At 43.5% G+C, this 24,322-nt stretch overlaps 1 protein-coding gene across 1 annotated transcript in view; it reads right to left on the bottom strand.

The window, feature by feature from the left end:
• Window positions 1-24,322, bottom strand: part of KIF26A (kinesin family member 26A) — a 144,843-nt gene that overhangs the window by 68,159 nt on the left and 52,362 nt on the right. The window contains exon 5 of the mRNA XM_019551159.1: window positions 2,286-2,452. Coding sequence (XP_019406704.1) covers window positions 2,286-2,452 — 167 coding nt within the window. The remainder of the gene's footprint in view (window positions 1-2,285; window positions 2,453-24,322) is intronic.

Genomic DNA, 24,322 nt, shown 5'->3' with positions numbered 1-24,322 from the left:
TCTGGGCTAATTAACAGTCCACAAGAGAAGAACATTTTAGTACTTCTTTAGAGGAAAGGCTTCTGAAAAGAAGTGTAACCCAGCTTACTCTCCACACATTTGACTCTGGTTATGTTCTATAATGGTAACTTTGTGTACTCTAGCTGCACAGCCTGGTTAGTATGCATGCTTGAGTGCTACTCTAACCTATTTCCACTGTTTGTGGGGTTGGGTTATACTGTTTGAGGTTGAAGTTTACAATTATAAAGAGCAGGTGGATCAGATTTTGTGTCCACCAGCCCTCTCTTCCAAAGCGGCGAAGTTTGTAGGCATGTAAATGTTGCTAATGCGAAGTTACGCAATGGTCACTAAAAGATCAGCCCTCGTTGCGAGATGTGCAGGTTGGCAGGAGGATGTCCCTCAGTGTTAGGGCAAAGCATAATGATGATGAGTAGAGAGATTTTAGACAAGTCACTTCCTGGATGGCTGTAATCAACTCCTCAGAGTGAAAGTGCTTCTCATCACAGGACTCTATAGTGGGCTTAGATGAAAGCCTGCAACTCACTATAGTTAAAAGAGCTGAAAAAATCCTTGACCCTACCATGGATGTAGGGCAAAGTCTAAAAGAGGTGGGGCTGCTTATGATCTTGAAAATGAGCACAAGAGGAAGAGCGGTGCCAAACACTAGCCATGCAGAGGAGTGACAGAGACCCCAGCAGCACAAAGGAGTGATGGCACCAGCAGCACAAGAGAAGAGGCAGTGACCACTGGAGGCCACAGCCAGAGCAGTGCTCCCTATCATACCCTAGCAGCACCCTCTAGTAGCCAAAATGGCACACCCTAGCATCCTAGCTGCTCTACCTAGCATCAGTAGCAGCAAATCCCATGCAGGCCTCCCTACTAGGGCTATGCGAAGCTCTGGTCCCCAATTCAACTCAGCCCAATTCAGTGGCCAAATCTCTTAATCCAAATTGGATCAGGAAACCCTTTAATCTCTCTGAATCTAATTGGAACCCTCTGAATCGATATGGAAAGATTCAGAGATTTGGCCATAGACACAGCTTTAAATATTTTTTCTACATACCTCAAGGTAGCAGGCAGCTCGTGAATGCTGAGATGGTGGGGCGGATGGAGCGTCCCACAGGAGTGCAGGGGGGTCCCCAGCACACTCGGCAGCAGCCCCAGAAATGGCTCTGAAATAATTCCAGTCCACTCCTGGGATCGGCACTGAGCACATGGGGGGGGGCCACACTCCTGTGGGACGCTCCATCTGCCCCAGCATCACAGTGTTCACGAGCCACGCTGGTACCTCAAGGTATGTAGAAAAAACATTTAAAGCTGTGTCTATGGCTGAATCGGTGATTCTCTGAATCAGCATCAAATCTTCAGATTCAGATTTGGCCGTATCAAATAGGGGAAAGTGATCCAAATCAACAAATTGGATCACTGTCCCCAGTTCAAATCCAAATCTGAATCGAATACAGCCCATTTCACACACCCCTACTCCCTACCCAGCACAGACTATTTTGGCTAGCATAGCTGATGGAGCTACACCAGGGGTAGAAATTCAGCCTTAAGTGGGTCTCCCTTCCCAACTGACTGGGCTAGGTGGTAGCTCCCCAGGTTGGTTTGCCGGTGACTGAATTGTTTTAAGTTATAGTTAAGTTTTAGTAGTTGGGTTTTTTCATTAAGGTGTGTGTTTGCTCCCCTTTTCCCTTGTAATAAACCCTGTTTTAATTGAACTTTTCATTGCAGGTGGGGAACTTTGTTCATATTTCTGAGTAGTGGCTCAAGCTAAATTTGAAAAGTTAGTGTTTAACCCCTTCATTTGAATGTGGCCCTTGTTACTGCCATCCAGCGCCTAGCAGGAGGTTTACATGCGTATCTCACTCATACGCACAAACACTGATGAATGAATTAAATACTATATATGGCTAGAGGATGCACAGCTTAATTCAGATAGGCAAAACTACTGCTATTTCAGCCTCTGCGCCAAGGAAGCCTACCAAGTAGCATATTGTTATAAGCAGAAATATCCACTAGGGACTGGATTGAGATCAATATACACATTCTCTGTGGTTATCCAATTAAGATTTGAAGCCCCCCGAGAGCAAAATATTACTCCATTGAGATGCCTCACTTCTCAGCTATGTACAAAGCCAGAGTTCAGAGAGGCCATTTAATTTCACTTTTCAGCCACCAGCATCCCATGTGGAACCGTTCTGCAGGGTGCATGGTCAAAACCACTTTAGCATGCAACTATTAACATGCATTACCAACTGCATAATCATAAAGGCGAAAACTACCTTATGAAGAACGACGCTGCAGCTGAAGTACCTGCGGAGACCCCGGCAGGAGCAACCAAACTCTGTGAGATCAAAGAGCTGCCTGCTCCAGCTGGGTCGGAGTTGTTCTGCCCTGAGGTGACTTGGACATTAGGACCATCTCTGCCGCTCTCCGGTGCTGTTTCTGCCTGAAAGAAAGTAAAACAGACATAGATGTATTAAGTAACTGCGCCAGCCTAACTTTTCAAGTGGCGCATCTCAAGCACGCCTTTGTAAGCCATACTTAAAATATAAAGACAAAGTAATGGAGGTGGACAACCATGGCATAGAGGGCCCTGCAGTGGAGAAGGTTAAACCCATGACTACGGCAGACAAGCAAAGTAATACGGAGACCCTTTGTTATGGGTAATGCACACTTAAACACTTTGACAAGCATGAAGAAATGGAAAACGATAAGCAGAACCCTTTTGTTTTACAGTGTTATTTTGTAGCTGGCAGAACTGTTTATCTGGTTCAGTTATAACTGTCAGAAATTATTTCTCAGAGGCGCATCATCTATGAGACCTATCTGTTTAAAAGGAACCAACCAAACAGTCACGTTTGTAACATGTTTCACATGGGTGACCACAAGAACCGAGTAAAAATATTGATAAAAAGAGAGAGACTTTTATGCAAGCGCGTGTTCTCTGGTTTTTCCCATATTGATGGTTTTAGTGGGACAAGAATGTTACATTTCTTTCTTCTGTAAATGATATCTGGACAAAGAACAAGTATCTGGGGATACATGCTTTTCAGCGTACTATCCAAAAATCAGTAGTGTTCAGAGGAGTTTCTGGCTTGAGATTTTTTTCGTTCTTTGGCCAAAATTTCTGTGAAGTCTCTTCTGTAGAATAGTGTCATTATACTGATGTTTAGGCCCATTAACTCTTTCAGTGCCAGCTTCCATTAAGCCTGTACAAGCTCAGTGACAGTATGCGCAAATGCACATCCATAGAGGAAGGAAGATGTCCTTTTATAGGAAAGCCTGCTGTCTGTCCAAGAGTACAAGAGACTTAATTAAAGATGACACCACAATAAATATTTGTCAAAAGAGTTAATTGCTTCATGTATGATGATATATGATGCTTCTGTCATCTGAAATACTACTCTGACATTTCCAACTAATTAGCTAAAATAAATTCCAAAAAAGGAAGACAGCCTTGTAATGAAACACAACTGCAATTAAATACTCCCTGGGATGCCACCAAACTTTAAATTCTGTCCTGCTGTAGATCATGTTTTATAAACTGTTACACTAACATGGTAACAAGTATCTTCACACTTACATGCACATCGTTATCTTTCTTGTATCTTACAAAATTCAAAATGTGTTTTTCCTCAAGAGAGAAGGAAATATAAAATTGTTCAGACATCAAGCAAAGAACTTCCTTTCCTTCAGGCACTTCTGAAACACTTCATGGTACTACATGTAAGGGCCCATTTCTGGATGGAGCCCTTGGTGACATGTTCCCAAATACCACCACAATCAACAGGGGAAAAAAAATGGGCTCAGCACTTCCAAAGGGTCTGGTCTGCAAAGAGAGTTGTTTGTTTTGTTTCTTATAATATCATAAAGACAGAGAAGTAGAGCTGGAAGAGACCTCCAGAGGTCATCTAGGTCAACCCCCTGCCTGAAGCAGGATCATCCCTATCCAAACTACCCCATACAGATCTCTACACAAGACTATCATCAACCTTGACACAACATCGACATAACACCCTAACCTGCCACAGGTAAAGCAGGGGAACCATGGAAGTCATTGGCCTGCCTCTACAAGGGTAGCGGGCCATGCCCCCCACCTCCCGCTATAGAGGAAGGCAACCCCCACTCCCCCTTCACCTCCACCCCCTCAGTCCATACCAACGTGACCATGCGGTAAAATTTCTTCCTAAATAGCATATAGTTGATGCTCTTTCCAGAACAGTTCACTAAAAACATTTATATAAACCTGGTTTAAGAAACTGGAGGCTAAGACATAGAATCTCACAGGAAGAGAATTCAGAAACTCCATTTAGAGCTTCTACTGGGGCTACTGTTCTCAGTGGTGGCAGATGACAGAACAAGCAGCAATGGTCTCAAGTTGCAGCAAGGGAAGTTTAGGTCGGATATTATGAAAAAAAATCTTTCACCAGGGGGATGGAAAAGCACCGGAACAGGTTACCCAGAAAGGTGGAATCTGCATCCCTGGAGGATTTAAGGCTCCGGTCAACAAAGCAGTGCCTGGAATGATCTAGTTGGGGAGGGTCCTGCTTTGAGCAGGGGGTTAAACTAGATAACCTCCTGAAGTCCCTGCCAACCCTAATTTTCTATGATTCCATGATTCTACTGTTTCAAATTAAAATTACAGGGCCCATTCTGGTCCCTACTACATTTCCATTGTCTTCAGCAGAACTGGGGTTTGGGCAGCAGTCTTTTGCAAGTAGGAGAATCACATATTGAAGTTACAAAGTAATACAGAAGAAGAATTATTATAGAAGCAGCAACGTGTTTCTCAGCTACTGTATTTTGTCTGCAATGACCTCTTAATATAAAGCTAAAAGTGAAATCTGCACAGCTAACACGATACTTCATGGAATTTCATGGCCATAGTTAACAGAGATTTATGAGGACTCAGTAGAATCTGTTGACTGGATAACCTTTTGTGCACCACATCTCAAGCCTTCTAGCAAGTCAACTTCCTTAAAAGCTATTCATTTAATACAGGTCTTTTGCTGAACAGGACATTTTTATGTCTGGTATGCATATAATAAGAATGGATTTATCATACCGTCCAAGAAGCTAACCTGGGAAATGGGTAACACCAGGTTTTACCCTGTCTGGAATCCTCAAGTCCTAAATCCCCAAAATAACTAGCAACTCCAAAAACTTCAACTATCAGATGCTCAACTTGAGATATTTTAAATAGCCCTGAATTTTAGATCGAGTGTAACTCAATCTATTCCAAACAAGAGACCTCTCCCTAAGGTAGCTCTGTTTGACATCCAAAATTTTCAGTGACTAAAACAGCTGGTCAGTTTTGAAGAGTTAAAGCCCTGTCTCCAGGTAAGTGAAAGAATCCTATTCTTTGCTCTAGAAAGCAGATATACATCAAAAGAAGGGCAAGTGAGATTTCAAGGAGGACACATTGATTCTCAGAGAGAGAAAAAATTGAATGAGGCATGCAAGATGCATTATTTCACTAATTCATTTAAAGACAATCCATATCTTTTCATTAAGTCTTTAATTACTCAATTACAACTCTTGGACTCAGAGGTAAAATCATTTTTGCCATATATATTGACAACCTGAGAAAAACAAGGTTTTTCAAACTTTAAGATTCATTTCAGGTATTGTTTGCATCATCTTAACTCCACATCATTGACCCAACACTGTGATTTTCTACTCTCCTCCTAACAAGTCAGTACATTGACTTATGAGAAAGAAAGCTTCGGTGCCCACGTAATCAGTAATAGCTTTTTACACAGTATAGATAATATTTTTCACAACATAGATAACAAGTGTCTAAGTAATTTAGGAGTCCAAGTCTCATTTTCAAAACATAAGTATTTAGTAGTCAAAATTACACTGACTTTTAGTCAGACTTGGGATCCTAAACGTTTGAAGCTTTTGAACTCAGGCACTTATATCACTTAGGTACTTTTGAACACGTTATTTTAAGAGTTAAATCTAGTGCTCATTGCACTGCATGGGCCCATCTTTGGACCCACATTTGAACAGGGTGACAGAAGAGGAGGAGGAGGATTGCTGTCATCAGGAAAAAAACTCTTGGTTAATTAATAGGCATTGCGTCAGGCCTTAAAAGCACTGGTAAAGATGGAGGGTAGCAAACACCTAGTGAGAAATGCCAAAAGCGCTCTGCTCATGAAGTACTCCTTCTAATCAATGATCCTCTTCCCACTCATCCTATCTGCTGGTGGGGAGCTGGATGGCAGAACTGATTACCGTAAGTGCTTCAAGCAAGCACAGGTACAGCATCCAAACAGCAGGGAGTACGCCTAGAGAAAATAAGCCCTTGTAACCAGCACAGAGAGCTTTTTAGAGAGAATGTTTTCTAACCACATATGAAACAAAGAGAGAGATGCAGTGAGACTGAAACACTAAAGGGATGGTGTCAATATGGCTGAGGAAAACTACAGAGAGAAGCAAAGGAGGAAAGACAGGAAAGGCAAGGACAAAGGAGCGATTGGTGGGTGAAAAGGTCTCGGACCATTCACTGTCCTGCCAGCAGAGACATTCTTTAGACCATTCTGGAAAAGGCAAAGAAAGCAGCAAAAGTGGGGAGTGAAGCTGAAAAAGGATAAGGGAACAAGAAAAAAACAGAAAGACAAGAAGTTTCAGAAAAGGTGGATACACAAGTAAGGCACAGTCCCAGGCACATACCGATTCAAGAAAAGCCAGCTCAGATGCTGGGAAACCTGGCAAGTCCACATCACTCACTCTGAAACAGGAAAACTGAACAAAGAAAACATGACACTCCTACACATTGCAATTTGTCACTCCACAATGTTGGGCTAATTTCTTCTGGGGGTCCTGAAGGGTTAAAAGGAAGATAAATTAGTTTGAGAATGACCCCCATGTATTTCCCTCAGCTCAGCATTCTCATGCTACTTGCTTCTGGAGGATGTCTCCTGAAAGTATAATTCTCCAGAGAAGTGGGAACAGGTTTGTTGGAGGATTTTTTTTTTTTTTTTTTTTTTTACACTGTAACAAGTCTGCACAGGGAGAAGACTCCAGTAGGCTGCTAAACAGGAACGGTGCTTTCACTGTTTACTAAATTATCATCAATCACTCATGACCAAATGGAGAAATCACACCCCTGTTGTAACTGTTACTGACTTCACTGAATACTTAAATGTCACAACCTTCTGCTCCTTAATATATAGGTTTAATAAAGAACCATTCAGCTACATAATAAAGATCTTAACCCTTTGGAAACTGGCTAATTCTCAAGGGAAGGATTTCAAAATTGCTCAACCCTGGCTTAGCTCCACTCCCACTGAAGTCACGTTCCTATTGACCACAAGGAGAGTACAACTAGGCCAGCACTTTTAGAAATCTTGCTTCGGGCATTTTTCACATTCAGCAGACTGAATGCTAGGGTGGAGGAGGGCACCGAATCAGCCCTTAGAGGTGCTGTGGCAAGAGAGAAAGAATCAAGTCAGGACACTGGAACTGTTATACCTTGTCCCTGTCGAAAAGCTCCCTTGCAGACTAAGACATGTCCCTGTTGAACCTCCAAACCAGCCATAACAATATGCAAACAGGGTAATTGTCAATGGTGCTCATTAGCCCTGGGGAGCCTGTAGAAAAGTGGGGGGGGCAACCTTTCAGGTAAGCATGACACAAGGTAAGCTCTGCACCCTTCCCAAACATCAATCCAGTTCCCTTCCCCTGCCGGATCTGTTGCTCTGCTCTCTGCCCCCTGCCTGACCCATGGATGCATTCCCTGCTTCTGCACCTATTTGCTGCGTGCCACACAGAGGCTGCCCATGCCACTTGTGACGTGCTGTGGGCTGGCCACCCTTACCTTCAGAAATCAAAGTTAAGGGCAGCTTTGCACTGTCACTCATATTGCAAACCTGATTCAGCCAAGGTGGGAGGTGGGGGACATGACATGTGACATACTCAAAGCTATTCAGGAGCTGCTATCTAACCATCTAGGCTAGGGCAGACATTCAAAAAGCCTGAGCCTGAATTTATTCAATCTTTGCAGGTTAGTCTAACCTGGCTAGGCTAAACCCGTTTGTAACTACACACACATCCCAGAAATGTAGGCACATGCCTGCAGTGGCTCAGGCTAGAAGCAGGGGGGCGCTAGAGCAGCTCTCACTTCCCTTCTACAGTGCTGAGCTGAAGGAGGGGCATGACCAGGCCCCCCGCAGGATGCTCTGATTAGAGAGGGGTTCCCCCTCTTCTGAGGAGCCCAGCAAAGAATTGATACCACAGCGTTTATCACCCCGCCAGAAAACAAAGCCTCTCTCCATTAGTTCAAGCTCTTCTTAAACAATTTTTTTCAAAGGAAGGAACACAGGGACATTACCAGCTACCTGTTGATTAGTTTCAAAAAGCCCTAAGCCAGCATAGTCCGGTCTGCCTTTGTCCCATCTACCACAGCACGAACTGTAGCCAGCATGAGGTCTGCTAGCTAATGCTGAGAGGTGTCTGTATAAGGCCAAAGGGAGGGGGAATCCCTGCTTCAGCAGGGATGTTGAGGGGGAGTGGGGAGCAGGAGGAAGCCAGGCAGACCCTGCTGTACATGCAGTCTCTGCCAGAGCTGCAGCTGGGGAGCAGGGGGGAGGGGCCAGCCCAGCTCCCTGGAGCAGAGAGCCCCGCCCAGCCCAGAGAGCATGCCAGAATGCTGGGGGGACTCTGATTTAACTTAAACCAGGAAGGGGTCTGGGGCAGACATTGCATAAGCTGGTCTGACCCAAAAATCAGTTAAGTCTGATACTACACACAACCAGGTTTATCTCAAACCAGTTTCAGCCATTTTCAGACTGGTTTATATGCACTGAATGTCTGTTCTGTAACAAGTTTAAACCAGTTTCTGATCAATTAAACCAGTTTATGTGTAATGTCTGTCTCTAGCCCTACCCTATCTAACTGCAGGTCACGGTGCAATCCAACTGGAACAAGTGGCAGAGCTTATTTCCTCAGCGGCAGTCCCAAAGCCAGGAAAAAATAGTATAGTATGGCCTAGGAATGCACCGGGCCTGAAGTAACACAACCCACTCCATTTCTCAGTCCAGGAAGTCGGAGAACAAAGTTGGGATGAAGCCAAGTGTTTGCATTTCTCTGAGGTATTCATAAGATTCCCATCACAACAGTATCCACAGTCAGGAGTTTTAAAGTGTCTATGTTGAAAACTGATGGGCTCAAACTCCAGTTATCTTCCTTTCTTATTTTACACATAAAAGTCTTTATGATTCTTTACATGACACCAGAGAGCAGGTTAAATTTAGGGCATGGCAGATGCCTGCTGATGCAGAAGTAAAAGTTCTGCACTAGGTCTGTTGAAGCAGGAGGGAGATGGGCTAGCCAGAAGCACAAATCCACACAGTCTGAACACAGATGGTAAGGGAACTTTCAGGAAGGTGTCTCAATGGCTTGAAGGGAGACAACCTGAAGTAGGGGGGGAGGAAATAATAAGCAGGGGTGTCATGTCACATTTTTGCCCTACAAGGCTTTTCCAAGTTGCTCCAGGGAATAGATAAGCCAGAGGTGGTATAACACCTTCTTGCCCCCTTGCCCCAGAAGGTATATGGAGTGGAGTTCTGTCACTCCTGAGGGCAAGCCCCCTCCTCTATTCTGACACATGGATAACTGCTCCCTACTGTGACCATATGGCAGAAGCTCAGGAAACATCTGCATGATTTTAAATAAATTAGGGCTTGTCCAAATTATATTGAAGATAAATTCCCAATGCATTAGATTCTGATGTACAAAACTCCTGGTTAACCCATTACCAGTTTTAAATAAGCATTACATAAAGCTCTTAACCCATTATATAAAATTTGAGGTCCAAAGCTAAACTCAGCCATGTTTCCAAGCTTCCTGAGTCTCTCCAGTCTCTGGATACTGACCTTTGTAATCATGGACAACCTGGTAATTCTGCCTTGCTCCAGTGGCAAAGTAATTGTAAAATCATATGTACAAACTGGGGTTGCAGAAAGAGACAAAAAGAGGATATTGAAAATCATAAAGTGAAAACACAAGGACAAATAAAAACCCAAACAAATAAATTTAAGGCAGAGGTATCTGCAGAACTGATGCATCTGGTCCACCAGTAATACCCTGAACCCTGATGGATATGGGGGGCCTCTGATTTTCACTGGTATCACCTGACCCCTAGACCCACTGTAGCTGTTGTTGGCTCCATGGATCTGGACCTAGAGGAGCCCCCAGGATCCAGGGTGAATTTGGCACCCCGATCTAAGGCAAAAAAAATCATTAGGGAAGATCACTGGAAAAGTGCATGATACAAGAGCATAAGTTGGTACGATTTCTAAATATAACAACAAAAGGCAGCTTCACAAAGAAGTAACACAGAAAAGCATAACAAGGAGAAAATTTAAGTGGATGGGCCTGGGCCTCCTCTTACTTAAAACAGTTTTACACATGTAGAATTGCACTGAAATATATGGAGTTACTCCTGATGCACACCAGTGTAAACAAGATGAAAACCAAACTGTATTTATTTTCTTTCCAAACATCGGTCCCAATCCAGCAAGCACTCTGTAGGCAGGACTTCAGCTGAAGGCAACATGTATGTTGTAAATGAAGCTCTTGCAAAAAAAAAATAATAATCAAGCCTATGGCTTTGGACCTGGGCTTTTCCCAGTTTACATTAAACCAGAGTCCCGCAGCATCCCAGAAGCTTTGCAGCCCTGGAGAGGGCTGTCTGCTTCAGAGAGCTGGGCTGGCCCCTCACATCTGCTCCCTCGCTGGAGCTCCAACAGAGACCACTGGCACAGCAGCATCTGCCCCACCCCCACCTTGCTGCTCAAGCAGGGATGCCCCCCTCCCCTCTCCCTCCCACAACATGGACCATAGCCAGCAAGTGGTGTGCTAGCTAATGCTGAGAGGTGTCTGCAGAAGGCAGATGGGACAAAGGCAGACAAGACAGTGTCTGCTTAGGGATTTTTGGAGCTAATCAACAGGTCAGCTGGTAATGTCCCTCTGTTCCTTCCTTGGAAAAAGTTGTTTAAGAAGAGCTTGAACTGATAAGAGCAGCTTTTGTTTTCTGATGGGGTGATACATACGGATAAAGCTGATAAATGCTCTGTTATCAACTCCCTGCTGGGGTACTCAGAATCAGGGGGGAACCCCTCCCTAATCGGTGTGTCCTGCCAGGGCCTGGCCACCGCCCCTCTCAGCTCAGTAGTGTGGAAGGGGAAGGAAGGGAGGGCTGCTCTAGAACCCCCTCCTATCCTAGCCCCCACCCCCTGCCCTGCTTCTAATCCAAGCCACTGCAGGCATGCGCCTGCATTTCTTCAGTCCAGAGGGGATGCCTGTGCAGTTTCAAACCAGTTCAGCCTAGCCAGGTTAGACTAACCTGAAAAGATTGACTTCAGGTTCAGGCTTTTTGAATGTCTGTCCCTAACCTAAGAGTCTTTACCCAGTCCTAACTAGCATGTCAACATGTAGGACTTTGGGTTTTTAGTTCTTGTTTTTATTTTAAAATTTAATCTATTCCACATTAAAAATACAAGGCTCACAGCTAATCAAACTGTAAAAATTGCTCAGTCTGACAAGTTTATATCTTATTTTAGATAATGTTTGTACATGAAACAATGATAAATGAATTTACTCAAAAGTGATTCATGCTAAAACGCTGTGACCTACCACCATTAAAGTGGAACAAATGTGACATAGTTCTCAGACTGTAAACCTTCCTTTCCCCCAAGCATGGTTGAAGCACTGTACTCAGCTTGGAGGTAAAGTTTCTCCCTTCCACACTGACTGGGATTATATAAAGTTACAATGCAGTATATGCCAATTTGAAGTGAAACATTTTCTGGATAAACTTTTTACTACCACTTGACAATGTTTCCACTGGGGCTCGTTATAAAATAGTAGGGCAGTTTATAACGAAAATAAACTACTGTAGTTGTTTTACAACCTGCAGCTGTGATGTGGTAACAGAAATGCCATCTCCAGTAATCTGTGCCTAAACCTGTAGTTTCAGATTTTTACATGCATTTCATGCTCTGCGACTCAAATATATTGAGTAATCCCAAAAAAGGAGCCCATGCTCTCCATAAAAGGGGGCTTCTAATGCTCTATTTATTATTTAACTCTGAAAATTGGACAAGAATAGCAGAAGGATAGAATTTAGTAGCGAGCAGACCCTCCTCATTCTGTCAGAGAGACGTGCACCAAGCTACCTGAAAGGTGACTCAGGTTCACAAGTAAACTCAGGGCTTTTTTGGATTAATGATAGCTATAAAGGGCATGGGACAAGATCAAGAAAAACATCTTAGGTGCCTCCAACCCAGTTTTTGCAGCATATAAAACTTTTGCCCCTGTCCAGAGAGGGGCGATTCAAGGAGTTAGGCATCTATGCATCTTTTACAGTCAATGGGAGAGTGAGACACCTCAGAAAAATGATCCACAAAAATCTCACACATCGAGTAAAATGCCACCTACATCCAGTAACTGGAAATACTGAGGGCACAGGCAGACCTTCCTCTTCTCCAGACCTAAGCACCTGAATCAGAGCTACACAGCTGAGCCCTGGTTACTAGGCATGATGAAATTAAGGACCCATGGAATTCAAAGCCACATATCCCACAGATCAAGAAAGTACCCAAGCCAATAAACAGCACGCTAGCGTAGATTAAAGTATTCTCCACTCCTGCTGCTGAACCACAGCCACTGTGCTTTCAATAGCACAAGTCATGGAGCCAGGAAAAAGGGGTGAGCAACATGGATCCCAATTCTGCAGCTTAGTGATATGGACGCTCAGGTGGGAGGAGGGAGACCAAGATGCCAGCCTGTGCTCTCACAATTGTTTCTGTTTTTTATGCAATTATTGTGTCTTCATATAAAGTGCATAAATACTGCTGGGGTGGGGCAGGGACTGCCAATGGCTTTTAATGTAATAGTCATTGGATAAAATAGAAAGACAGCAAGGGCTACATGACATTCCTGCTGCGCTTCATAAACCTGATGTTCAGTGTCAGGGTCACCGAGAAAAAGGCAGCTGCAAATGAAGGGAGCCTCTGCTGGATATTGCCACTTCATAATCATGACTTGGTGTAGAATGGATTAGGTTAGGTTAGGGTAAGGAAATCCAATGCTGGTATATCTGCAGCCCTTGCGTCACAAAGAGAGAATCAAAACACCTTGCCTGACATTAAGTTGTTTATTGATGAAGATTTCAATACGTGCAATTTCTGAAACTGAAACGTGACTGCTTTACTGCTCAATATGTTTTAAACTACCACTTTGGTCAAAATTAAAAATGAACTGTTCACTCAATTGGACAAATATGCAGTCAATGGTTTCTTGTCTGACTACAACAACAAAAGCCAATATTGGGAAGTGAAGGGAGGAATTAACAGCTTGTAATAATGTACGTTCACATGAGCCCAGGGTGAGTTTTCCCAACAGAAGACAAATCGTGTGAAAGGCCTTTTCATTAAGGCAAACTTCAATAGTTCAGTATATTTTTAAGTAGGGGGAGGAAAGCTGGACATGTACATAAGGCACCCAGCTTTGAAACAGTAGATCTGCAGTCTTTCTCTGGCTCTGCTATGCAGTCTTTATGCATATATGACTTTGGGTAAGTCACGTTACTCTCTCGGTACCTGTGTTGCTCTACTCTGTAAAATGGGAACAACACATCCCTACTTGACAAGCCCTTGTTAAAATGTGTAAGGTGCTCAGATATGATGGTATGAGCCACAGAAATATTAACAAACATGGTGAAGATGGAGATTCTTCCTCCTAATTTCTAATTTGATCATGCTTGGAGAGCCTATATATTGAATTTAACTTAGGAACCAAACTTTCTTTCTAAAACCAAGTGCAGTTCACTAGATTTCTGGTACCTTACTTGAAGATACACAAGCGCTGGCTACATTAAAGGGGAATGGTTCTCTCAGTTCACACATGCCTACTGAACAAGGTGCCATTACAGCCCCAAAATGTGTGTTGCCCTCTAGATTACATATGTGCTGACTGCTCACTAAGGCTATGTCTACAGGGTTGAATCTGAGGCCATCCTCGAGTCTATACCTACTAACCATGTGTATTTTAAACCTTTACACTTATCCCCCCGGATGTCCACCCCAAACCTAGAATCTTTGCCAAATTCCTGGCTCTTGGATCAACCCCATCACCACTCACTTCCTAGCCCACCCTTTTTTCTGCTGTGTGTTAGGCACTGCAAGGCAAAACCACAGCAAGTCTGCCAGCAGTAATCCCACAATTCCTTGTTCTTATCTTCTGGACCTTCTGCACCTCCCTTTCCTCTCTCTACTGATTGAAATTAGAGGCAAACCCAGATGGAAAAACAAGTAGCCCTCAGATCAATGTCTAGAAGGGGTCTGCTGGCACGAGAAAACCTGGGCACATCTTGGTGCCACATTTTAGAAGTAAACAGCACAGTGTCAATGACTATGGTGTGGGCTACAGGATATCATACTGACTAGGGAAGGGTGGCTCACACGACAACCTCAAGGCTGACCCCAATTATTGCAAGGGAGCACTAGAATGCCACAGTGGAGGCCAGCAACTCCTAGACATGTCACGCAGCTCCTTGATTATTGTATCCCTATCCACTAGAGGCAGCCAGCCCGTGGCAGTTAGTACAACCCCCAAACTCAAATAACACAGATGCACAGCAAGTGAAAGCTCTTCGTCAGGATCTCCCCCACCCCCCTTTACCAATCTCTCCCAAGCTTGGTTTGTTTGCAGGGTTAGAGTTAGGAACTACCTGACCAGTGCACTGCGCTATCTGGAAGGCTTTCAGAAGTCTATCCATGACCAAGTAATAAGTATAAACAAATTTGGACCCAACCCCAGTCACCAAGAGAAAGGGTCCCCTTTCTTTCTAGATGTGTGTGGCCAGGTTCATATATAGTCTTCATCATCACAGCTGCTGAGAAGCCACCCTGAGTAAAGCACTTTCAGTTTGAGGAAAGTGGCAGGAACCTGGCAAGTCTCTTATCCTTGGCAAGCAACACTGAGTTGTCAGTCAGCAGGCTTCCCAAACACCATTTGGTCTCTCTTAAAAATCTTTCTTGAAGTAACAGCACCAAGTCAAACAGGAAAGAATCTATTCCCCTGTTAGGGCAAAGGATGCACTCTGTGCATTTTCTGAGGTCATTCCCATAAACCAGACTGCAAGCATGTGGGAAATGAGTAAAGCCTGACCCCAGATATGACAATCACTTTGACCCTGAGCAGCGGGCCAAGAGCCTCCAGCCAGAAACCTCCAGGTTTAAATCCCAGCAGGAGCACTGGCATCGCCCAGCCTTGGCTGTAGCCAACGCCCAGTTGATCTAAGAAAGGCTTTCTAAAAACCCTGATACATGTAACAGCAGAAGCGGAAAACAAAATTCCCTCCTGGCCCCATGTGACAACCAGGCCCAGATGCATAGGAAATACCCTAGCATAGCATAAGCATAGATCATCCCAGACCAATGCCTGTCCAACCTCTTCCTGAACACCTCCAGGGACAGAGATGCCACAACTTCCCTCAGCAATCCGTTCCACGGCCACACTTAAAAGATAAGTTAAATTTTGGAAAGTAACAGAGAATCCATAAATTTAGGTTGTACAAAGTTAAGAAATGTACATGGTTTACTTCTCTAAAAAAAAAATGTTTTATGCTTGACTCTTACAAGAACTACTTTAAGATTCAAAGCAAAACTCTAATTATTGATTCTTTGTTACACTGGGAAATTAGCTCATCTTAGTCTTAAAGTTCTATTTATAAGCCTAATAATCTCATCATTGATTACAGTGACTGTACTCTAATTATAAATCCATTATCTCCCCAACAATGAAATAAAGTCAATAATGCACATAAATGAAAAAAAAGGAACTTAAATACATACATTAATGGAGTTCCAACTGGCACTATTTTATACACCATCTCTGACAAAACTGTGTCACATCATCAGCAATAAAAAATAAATCTTTTTCAATTAGCAGAGTTGATTTGATACTACGTTCTGTGGAGCAGCGATACATTCTAAATGCACACATGCAAAAGTCTACGAACTCCATCTACATACCAAAAATTTTCCCACTATTTTTTTTTCTTAATCCGAGCACTGGAGAAGTCACATGGTAAAGATGGCATTTTTATGCCTCCGTTTCAAAAATTAAAAAGAAAGAAAAAAGTCTGCAGTGATGGTCCTGTCAAACAGTACCTGCAACCTGGATCTGGCCCACTGGGCTACTGGTGGGCAACCAGAAGTTGGGGTACAGATCCAAGATGCTTGGGCCCCGGTGGCAATCAGCAACAGAAGGATGACTGAACACTGACACAGTCCCATGTACCCTGTAGGTACTTGGCCTGTCACCACCACCACTGCTATAGGAGATGGCTGTACGGCCCCACCTCCTGTATTGCCCATATCAAAACTGATACTACATGCCCAGTGCCACTCACCACCTCTGCATGCCCTGTGCTGGCACTCTACCCACAGCTGCAGTATGCTAGATCCAGCCCGCAAAGATCTCCACAGTCTGGATCTGGCCCAGGGCATGAGGCGAGTTTGACATACCTGTGTTAAGGGAGACATATCATGTTGCTGCTCTCACAACATACCATTCTGCTTGTGACGCACCACGCAGAGAGGCCGTCATCCTAGCACCTGGCTGCTGAGGCAATGCTGGATTTCACAGACATTTTAAAAGAGCATGATGCAGGTGTCAGCACTATGGCAGCTAGTGGACAATTTTGTCCTAGCAGTAAATTCCTGCATACTCCTGGACTACCGGATCCTCTCTAAGGCAAGTTGGTTAGTTCCTCTGACGTGATTCAGAAAGGCAGTTCTTAAAAGACAGTTATTGAACCAAAAAGCTCAGGTAAGAGAGTCAGTGGTTTCAAGATGAATTTTCCCATCCATGTAAAATTCTGAGCTCCACCCACCTCTGAAGTATGAGTGCCTACTACAGGTTGACCCTAGGAGAATTATAAATAGATCCATTAGACAGAAGAATAAAAAAAAAAAAAAAAAAAAAAGAGAGAGAGAGAAAAGCCTTCCAGACTGATAGATAAACTAAACCTTAATAGCAAAGTACAACTACAATAACAGTGTACTACCACAGCAAAAGAGTGATGTTGTAGCCATGATGGTCCAGAAAGTACACAAGAAGCAAGGATTTCCTAGGGTAATATCTTTTATTGGACGAACTATATAATTGGGATAGAGTTAGACAAGCTTGTGAATGCAAGGCATTCTTTGCCAGGTCTGCCTAGGATATTACATACTTTTTGTGTTCCCATGTCCCTATCTATAGCATGAGGTAGGAATAAAGACTGGAAAATAAATCAAAATTCAGTGTTACTTTTCTCCCCCTCTTTCAAAAAGACAGAAAAGTTTTGCAGGGATGGGGAGGCTCAGGCTACAAAGTGAGAATTGCAGACAATAACATGCTTTCATAATTTGTGGTGAAAGACTCGATTGGGCAGGAAAAAAAAAGAGTGGCTTTGCAAAGTTCAATATGAAGTTCTATTTCTATCTGACAGTACCATTATTATGGTCCTCATGGCATGGACTTGAATGCCTTAAGGCACCACTATATTAGAATGAATGTAAAACTCCTTAACAACCAAGTTAGGCAATGTGAAATAGTGGCCTGAGGCCTTCCTGGAAAGATTTCTAGTTTTTTTTAGAAATAGTCTTCTCTGGAAATGAGATGTTTGATGAACCTCCTGAGGTTCAGAGTCTAAAGATGTCTTTTTGGGAACAGGGGTGGGAAAGAAAAATGACAGAAGATAGGCAGAGCAGTATGCTAAACAAGGCTTAGTTGGTTTAGAAATCATAAAGGAACAAGTAAGCCATGCAAAATGGTCTACAGCAAAATGGGAGCTGTATGGATGAACAGACAGGAACATGGACAACTTCTGTCAAATCACTACAAAGGAATCAAAATCTCTCGAGTTGAAAAGAGTCAGCTTTTTCATCCTGACGGTATGAAATACACCTACTGAGAGGATCAAAAGCTGCGCGAACCTAAATTTCCTTGTTCCGCTGAAGATCACCAACAACCTGGAATAATTTGTGTGACAACACCGACGAACTGGAACTGGGGAAACTAGTTTTAAAGAAAATCTAATTCGGAACCAGGTTAAATGCCAGATAACAACCTTTCCTGGGGAACGGGGGAGAGACAGGACAGAGTGAATGTTATGGATTATCCTTTGCAAATAATCTCTAGAGCCACTTGTTTTAAATCCATCACTGGGCCCACATTCCTGATTGTTGCTTGTTGACTCAATTGTCAACAAAGCCGAGTAAGGACTGGGTTCTTTGTGAGAGGCTGTAACAGTAACTGCTTCGCCTAAAGGAGAGAAGGATCAAGAGGGCTGTTTTTTCAGGCAATAACTTGAGCCATACGAGGTCCTGAACCTTGAGGATATTCCTTCTCATCGTCCTGAGGAAGCTGAAGTTGACAGCTTACCTAAAGAGGGAAATGTACCAGCAGAGGAGACACAAATCCTGGTTTCAGCCCAATAAAATGATGTCTCTCTCTCATTACTGTACCTACACCACCTTCCCCCAGTGTTACAAATTCTTACAGTTTTTTTCCACAGGTGATCTGAAAGGTGTTGGATAAAAAGTAGTCTTATTTTTGTCTTTAATTCCAGGAAGATTTGCTTTGGTTCAAAACGGCCATCATCTCCCGTTACTGTCAACTGATGTAGGTGGAAGTGCAGCTTCCACAGTGAAGATCACAACATAACATTTCCAACAGGCTGACCTCTGGAAAGATGGTAGTCCCTTAATTATCAGGTGAGAGCAAGGGAGGGACATGTGAGCATGCTGGAAATTACATTATGGAGGCAGGAGGGAATGGGGATTAGTTAGGGAACAGGACAGGAAATGATGAAGAAGTGAATGTGAGAAGCAGACAGTTGACTAAGGGGCTGCACAGACGTAAGGGAGTTGCAAAAATCTGAAAGGGTAGAAGGCGAATGGAGTGATGGAGAATGAAAATATAACGATTAGAGAATTACGAAGGGAAAAGGGAGATCTGTGTGGGGAAGTGAATGCAAGAGGAAGGACTGAGGATGAGAGAAGCATGGGGGAGAAAAAGGATGGAGCTGGTAGAGCGGGGAACAGAATGGACACAGCCGATGTCCTGGGGTTTGGAGAAGGTACGTAGAGTTCCCAGGATGAAGTGAAAAGAGAAGGCCAGCACTTTAAACACCTACATTCACAGCTGAATTACGAACCCAGGATGATCACACACAAATTTCCCTCAGGGAGGAATTCGTTTTTTAGAACATCACAGGTTTTCAACTAATTTGGGAGGTCAGACTCATAATTTCTGAACACCTGGTACTGCCAAATCCTACTAACACATAACCATCCTTCCTCTTCTTTGCACTTGCTGATGTCTCACTTGGCAAAACAGCTTTCCCAATGTTCCCCTGAGATAACATCAGATTTATTTGAAGGGATCATTAAATATAGACTAGGCCACTGGGTTTCTCTCTGCTGTTCACATATGTTAAACAGACTGACCAACCACTAACTTCCAAGATTATTCTTCCCCTCCATTTTCACTCTCTCTATAGGAGCAGACCAGCTATTACTTCAGCATCCTTGAAATGGCCAGTTCTTTAAAGGAAGAAAAAAGGAAATTATTATACATGACCAGTGTAATCTTAGCCTCTCAGGAATCCTGCTCTTTGCTTCAGTTGAGCTGAGTTTTAAACCCCTAGAACAGGGGTCGTCCCTGCATCATGCCACTGTGAGCTTCAGTGGAGGGGGCGCTCTTCCTGTGCCATGCCACAGCCAGGTGGCAGCAAGAAGCAGCCAAGGAAGCTGAGTCCTCATGCCACCCTCCCTCAGACCTGAACTGGGTCATTTCAGCCCCTGCTGGTAAGCATCGCTGACCTCTGCTCTAGAATTTGAAAAAAAAAAAAAAAAAACTTTCCCTATGCTGGAAATCATCCAAGTATGTCCTGCCAGCCCACCTCAGAGGCCAGACTGAACATTACATTACTGAGTCCTGCCCATGTTGTTACAAAATCCTCAATTAAATTGCTTTCATTTTCTATTAATAAAAGAACTATTAGAAAGCTATACAAAAGGATTTTTAAAATTCATTTTAAAAACTCATTCACTGTGCCATTTGTCAGTGTGCAACATAAATGCCAGGAAGGAGGTCTGGTCATTCCCATATTTTCCACACTTGATTATTTATATCCCCAAGGAAAGCCAAGTCCCCAACATTACAAAACTAATAAACATAATGAAATAAGTGGATAAATTCTGCCTTCAGATGCATTTGCCTTCATTACATTTGAGGAAATAGGCACTGTGTCTTCAATGATCCAAGACAGACTTTGATTGTAATTAAAACAACCTTGGGCAGAACCTCAGCTAGGGTAAATTAAATGCATCTCCTCTGAACCCAATAATATACCTGTACCAACTGATGCTAGTTGAAAACCTGGTCCAATGTTATAAAGTAATTCATCAAGGTACTTGAATGCATGCAATTGGACTAGTCGTGTTTTTAAGTAGTCTCTGCTATAAGGATGACAGCCTATGGAGCAGTTAAAAAGAATATATTTTTCACAATATTTTTGTGCACTGGACCACCTAAATAATTGGGAGAAATGTTACAATTTATCTGCTTCTTCTGCTAACTTTGCTATACTCCACCCACAATTAAAAACCATCTTCTCCTTGGAACAGTTTTATCCTTTTACATTATTAGGTTTATCTATATCAGTTGCTCTTTATTTGCTCAACAGCTGGCAGCAACTTCTGTTAACTTATTTTTACTCCACATGTTTACTGCCTTCTTTTTTGTTTAAGCAACTATTTTCATTTACATAATGGAGTTTAAAAAGTCCTTGTTTTCCCTGGTCTTTAGCTTAGGCTGCATCTGCTCATTTCCCAGACCTGAGGAAGAGCCTTTTGTGCCTGCAATCTTGTCTAACATCTCTCCCAACTATATAACTGCTCCAATAAAAGATATTACCAAACAAATCTCACTTCTTACACATTCTTAAAGTAAACGATCTGGTTACACACCTTGCTGAACTGAGCTCTATACTGGGTTATTTTATTTTATACAGCATTATATATACACTTTTATTACTTTTAAATCAACTGAAAAGCTGCTAAAGATTTAAGGAGTTTCAATACCTTTGCAGCACAATTGCTACCATTTGTTTTTATTCAAATTATATACGTGTCAGACAAGTTTTGTTTTGGCATAAAATGCAAGAAAAAGCAATTTGCAAAACACGCTCTATTTCACTTTGATGTTTTTACTGCACTTGGGATAGCTACATTAACCAATTTTATGTGGTATGTAATATGGTTACCTGGGAACAAACACAAAGGCTTTTCACAACAGTCAATATCTGCATGTTTCCAACAGGCTTTCACATACACTAACTTAATTTATTAGCATCCTGACCAAAATTCAACATAGGCAATCACATCTGGCACGCCTAGATTTCTCCACACTTATTCTAAACTTCGTATACTGAAGATATGCACTATTAAACATGGGTTGCATTTCACTCCCCTCATGAAACTACATCCGGCTAACTAGCTTTGAGCAAAAGAGAGTTGCTATAAACAGTATCAATAATCACACTGTTCACTAGCCATTCAATTATTCTTCTTAGTTATATGACCCACAAAACTGTTTTCTAGTTGGCCAAATAACTCATCATTGCTCGCTGGTCAGTAGATATTGAAATTATTAACTGCATCGCAATTGGTTCAAATTACTGACCACATAACTAACTATATCTTTCATATGCCAGGCTACTTCAATGTTTCCCCCTACATCTTATACTGTTCCGATACCCCTACCTGTTGTTCCCGATTCTGACACATACGTAATTTATATGGCACCAAAGGTATCCTTTACAGATGTATCTGAAAGTTCCCAATCTATACACTGGAGTTCTGTACTTCAGCTCTAAACCTGTATAAAAATGGGTATCATGTTTGTGACAGCATGGGTTGTGCCTGTTACTTTAAGGCAGCAGTGGGCAATTATTTCAGGCAGCGGGCCGCTTACCAAGTTTTGGCAACCTGTCGAGGGCCTCACGGGTAGCCCTACCCCTTGACAGATGCCCCACCTCCTGGTCACCAACTTGTGACTGGAAGTCCCACCCTGTAACTCCTGACCTCTGCCACCAGAAGTCCCTCCCCTTGACCCTAGAAGTACTCCTTTCAGCAAGGGGTTTTGCCATCTCAGAGCCAGAAAAATACCAAATTATATTCTAAAATGCAAACATCTACAACATTCATTAATTGATCTCAAAAAATATTTTTGTACTGGTTTACATGCATTTGTGTAGTGTACATTGAGGTGAGTATACAATAGCTTAAAATGAAGTCTTAGTCTTGTATATTACAGGAGGTGGGGGCATGGGGGGTTGGGTATAAGTTTGTAGGGAGCTGAGGGTGTGGGGGAAGGTGTCGGTGTGGGGTGAGGGAGCATGTCAGTGTGTGTGTGGATATGTGGGGTGTGAGTGGGTATGGGGTTTGTGGGGAAAGGATGAATGTGTATGATGGGGTGTGCATGTGGGACTCACACTACGAAACACACACACACACACACACCCTGCCCCCCCTACAATCACATACAAGTCCCTGGGTACTGGCACAGCCTCATGTTCCCTGGTGCAAAGATGCAGCCGGGAGCCACGTGGTGCTGGAGCAGTGTGGAGGCAGGAAGGCGGGGAAATGGCTGGGGGTGGGGCAGGGCAAGGCTGCTTAGTCCTCCTGGCTCTCCCTGGGTCCTACTGCCCCTGGCTCCTGTCATCTTTGACAGGCAGCCAGGAGTAAATTAATATTAACTTACTAAAATTTTTAGGGGGCCCACAAGCCAGATAGAATGGCCTTGTGGGCCAGATCCAGCCCACCCCCAGCCCAAGAGGTCTGAGCAGCCTGCAGGTGAGAGCCACCCAATCAGGCAGTCGCATGTTAGGCAGGAGGCCGTCTGACTGGTGGAGTTGCTAGGAACCTGGATATAAGGCAATGCCACAGAGCAAAGCTGGCAGTTGCTGCAGGGGGCTAAAGGAGCAATATCACACTACTGGATGCTGCTCCCATAACAGCCTGGAGGCAAAGGGCAGGAACTACAGGGATGGAAGAGGTTCCTGGTCCTACGGAATGACCTAAAACTACACCCTGCTGGGGAGGATGGTGTGGTGGGGTTGCCTGTAGCAGGGCAGCTTCCAGGAAGAGCCATATCCGTGTCTCCCCAGTAAAGGGTAAGTATGGGGTGCCAGAATGCCTCAGTTCCCATTACCTTGTGGGTGACCCTGTAAAGGGGAAAGGCTAGGAAAGCACAACCTAACAGAAAAGTACAGAGCCAAGGCCCACTGAGACCTGAGGCCCAAGAGGCCCAGAAGCCCAGTGAGGGAGCTGGGTGTTGAGGCTCTAGAGGGGATGGAAAGATAGAGGCCCCAGTATGGGGATACAGGGGGCCCAGGCAGGTCTAAGGACACCTGAGGCCAAATCTAGGCCAGGTCAGGCTGAGTGAAGCCCAGCTAAGGGGGCGGGTGAGTTGGTGGATATGGATGCCAGCTGCAAAGCATCAGTCAAGGTATAAGGTGAGGTTCACAGCCATGTATTTACCCTTGGCATTAGGGCAATTAAATGGGCAGCCTCCCACCTAGGAACATCTTCAGTTGCATCAAAGGCATGGTAGCCAAGTCAGATGGTAGAGTTGCCCTAGACAAGTGGACAGGCCAACTTCTGGACTGGCCCTGGGATGGCCCACTAGTTAGTGTGCTATAATTATGACTACCCCCCTCAAAGTCTGAAGCCCACTAGTATCACAGCAGTGTTTGACGGCATTATTTGGAATACAAAGAATTTTGAAAGGGAGATTTTGGAAGGAAAACTTTGGCTTTGAAGATTGAAGCAAAATATTGGTCTTTTACTCTCACTCATAAAATATTTTTATGACCACTGATCTTAAAACTAGCGAAGTGTGAAAGAAGTATTAAAATGCTCTTGATGTGTTTGTAAAAAACTAGTTCTTGTAATATTTGATAAAACATACACCATGCAGCTCTTCTAGGCATAACCTTAAGAAGTTACATATCTGTCACAGACCCACTGTGTAACCAGGTCTAGTCACTTGGCCTCTGTCTGTTCTTCAGTCCTTACCATGAGAATGCTGCCTACTTCACATGCTGTTCTGAGTGTTCATTCATGAATACTGTATTTCCTTCAATCCATAAGTCTTCCCCCTCATTCAATTGTGGGGAAAAACCCTCATCTTGTATTAGAGTACAATGTATGGGGAGTAGGCAGCTGCTGTAGCTCCAGACTTGTAG

This window comes from Crocodylus porosus, unplaced genomic scaffold (genome assembly GCF_001723895.1).
Source record: "Crocodylus porosus isolate Cpor-Errol unplaced genomic scaffold, CroPor_comp1, whole genome shotgun sequence".
In the NCBI taxonomy this organism is placed as follows: domain Eukaryota; kingdom Metazoa; phylum Chordata; order Crocodylia; family Crocodylidae; genus Crocodylus; species Crocodylus porosus.
The sequence above is the reverse complement of the archived record's forward strand: the minus strand, read 5'-3'. Positions and strand labels throughout refer to the sequence as shown.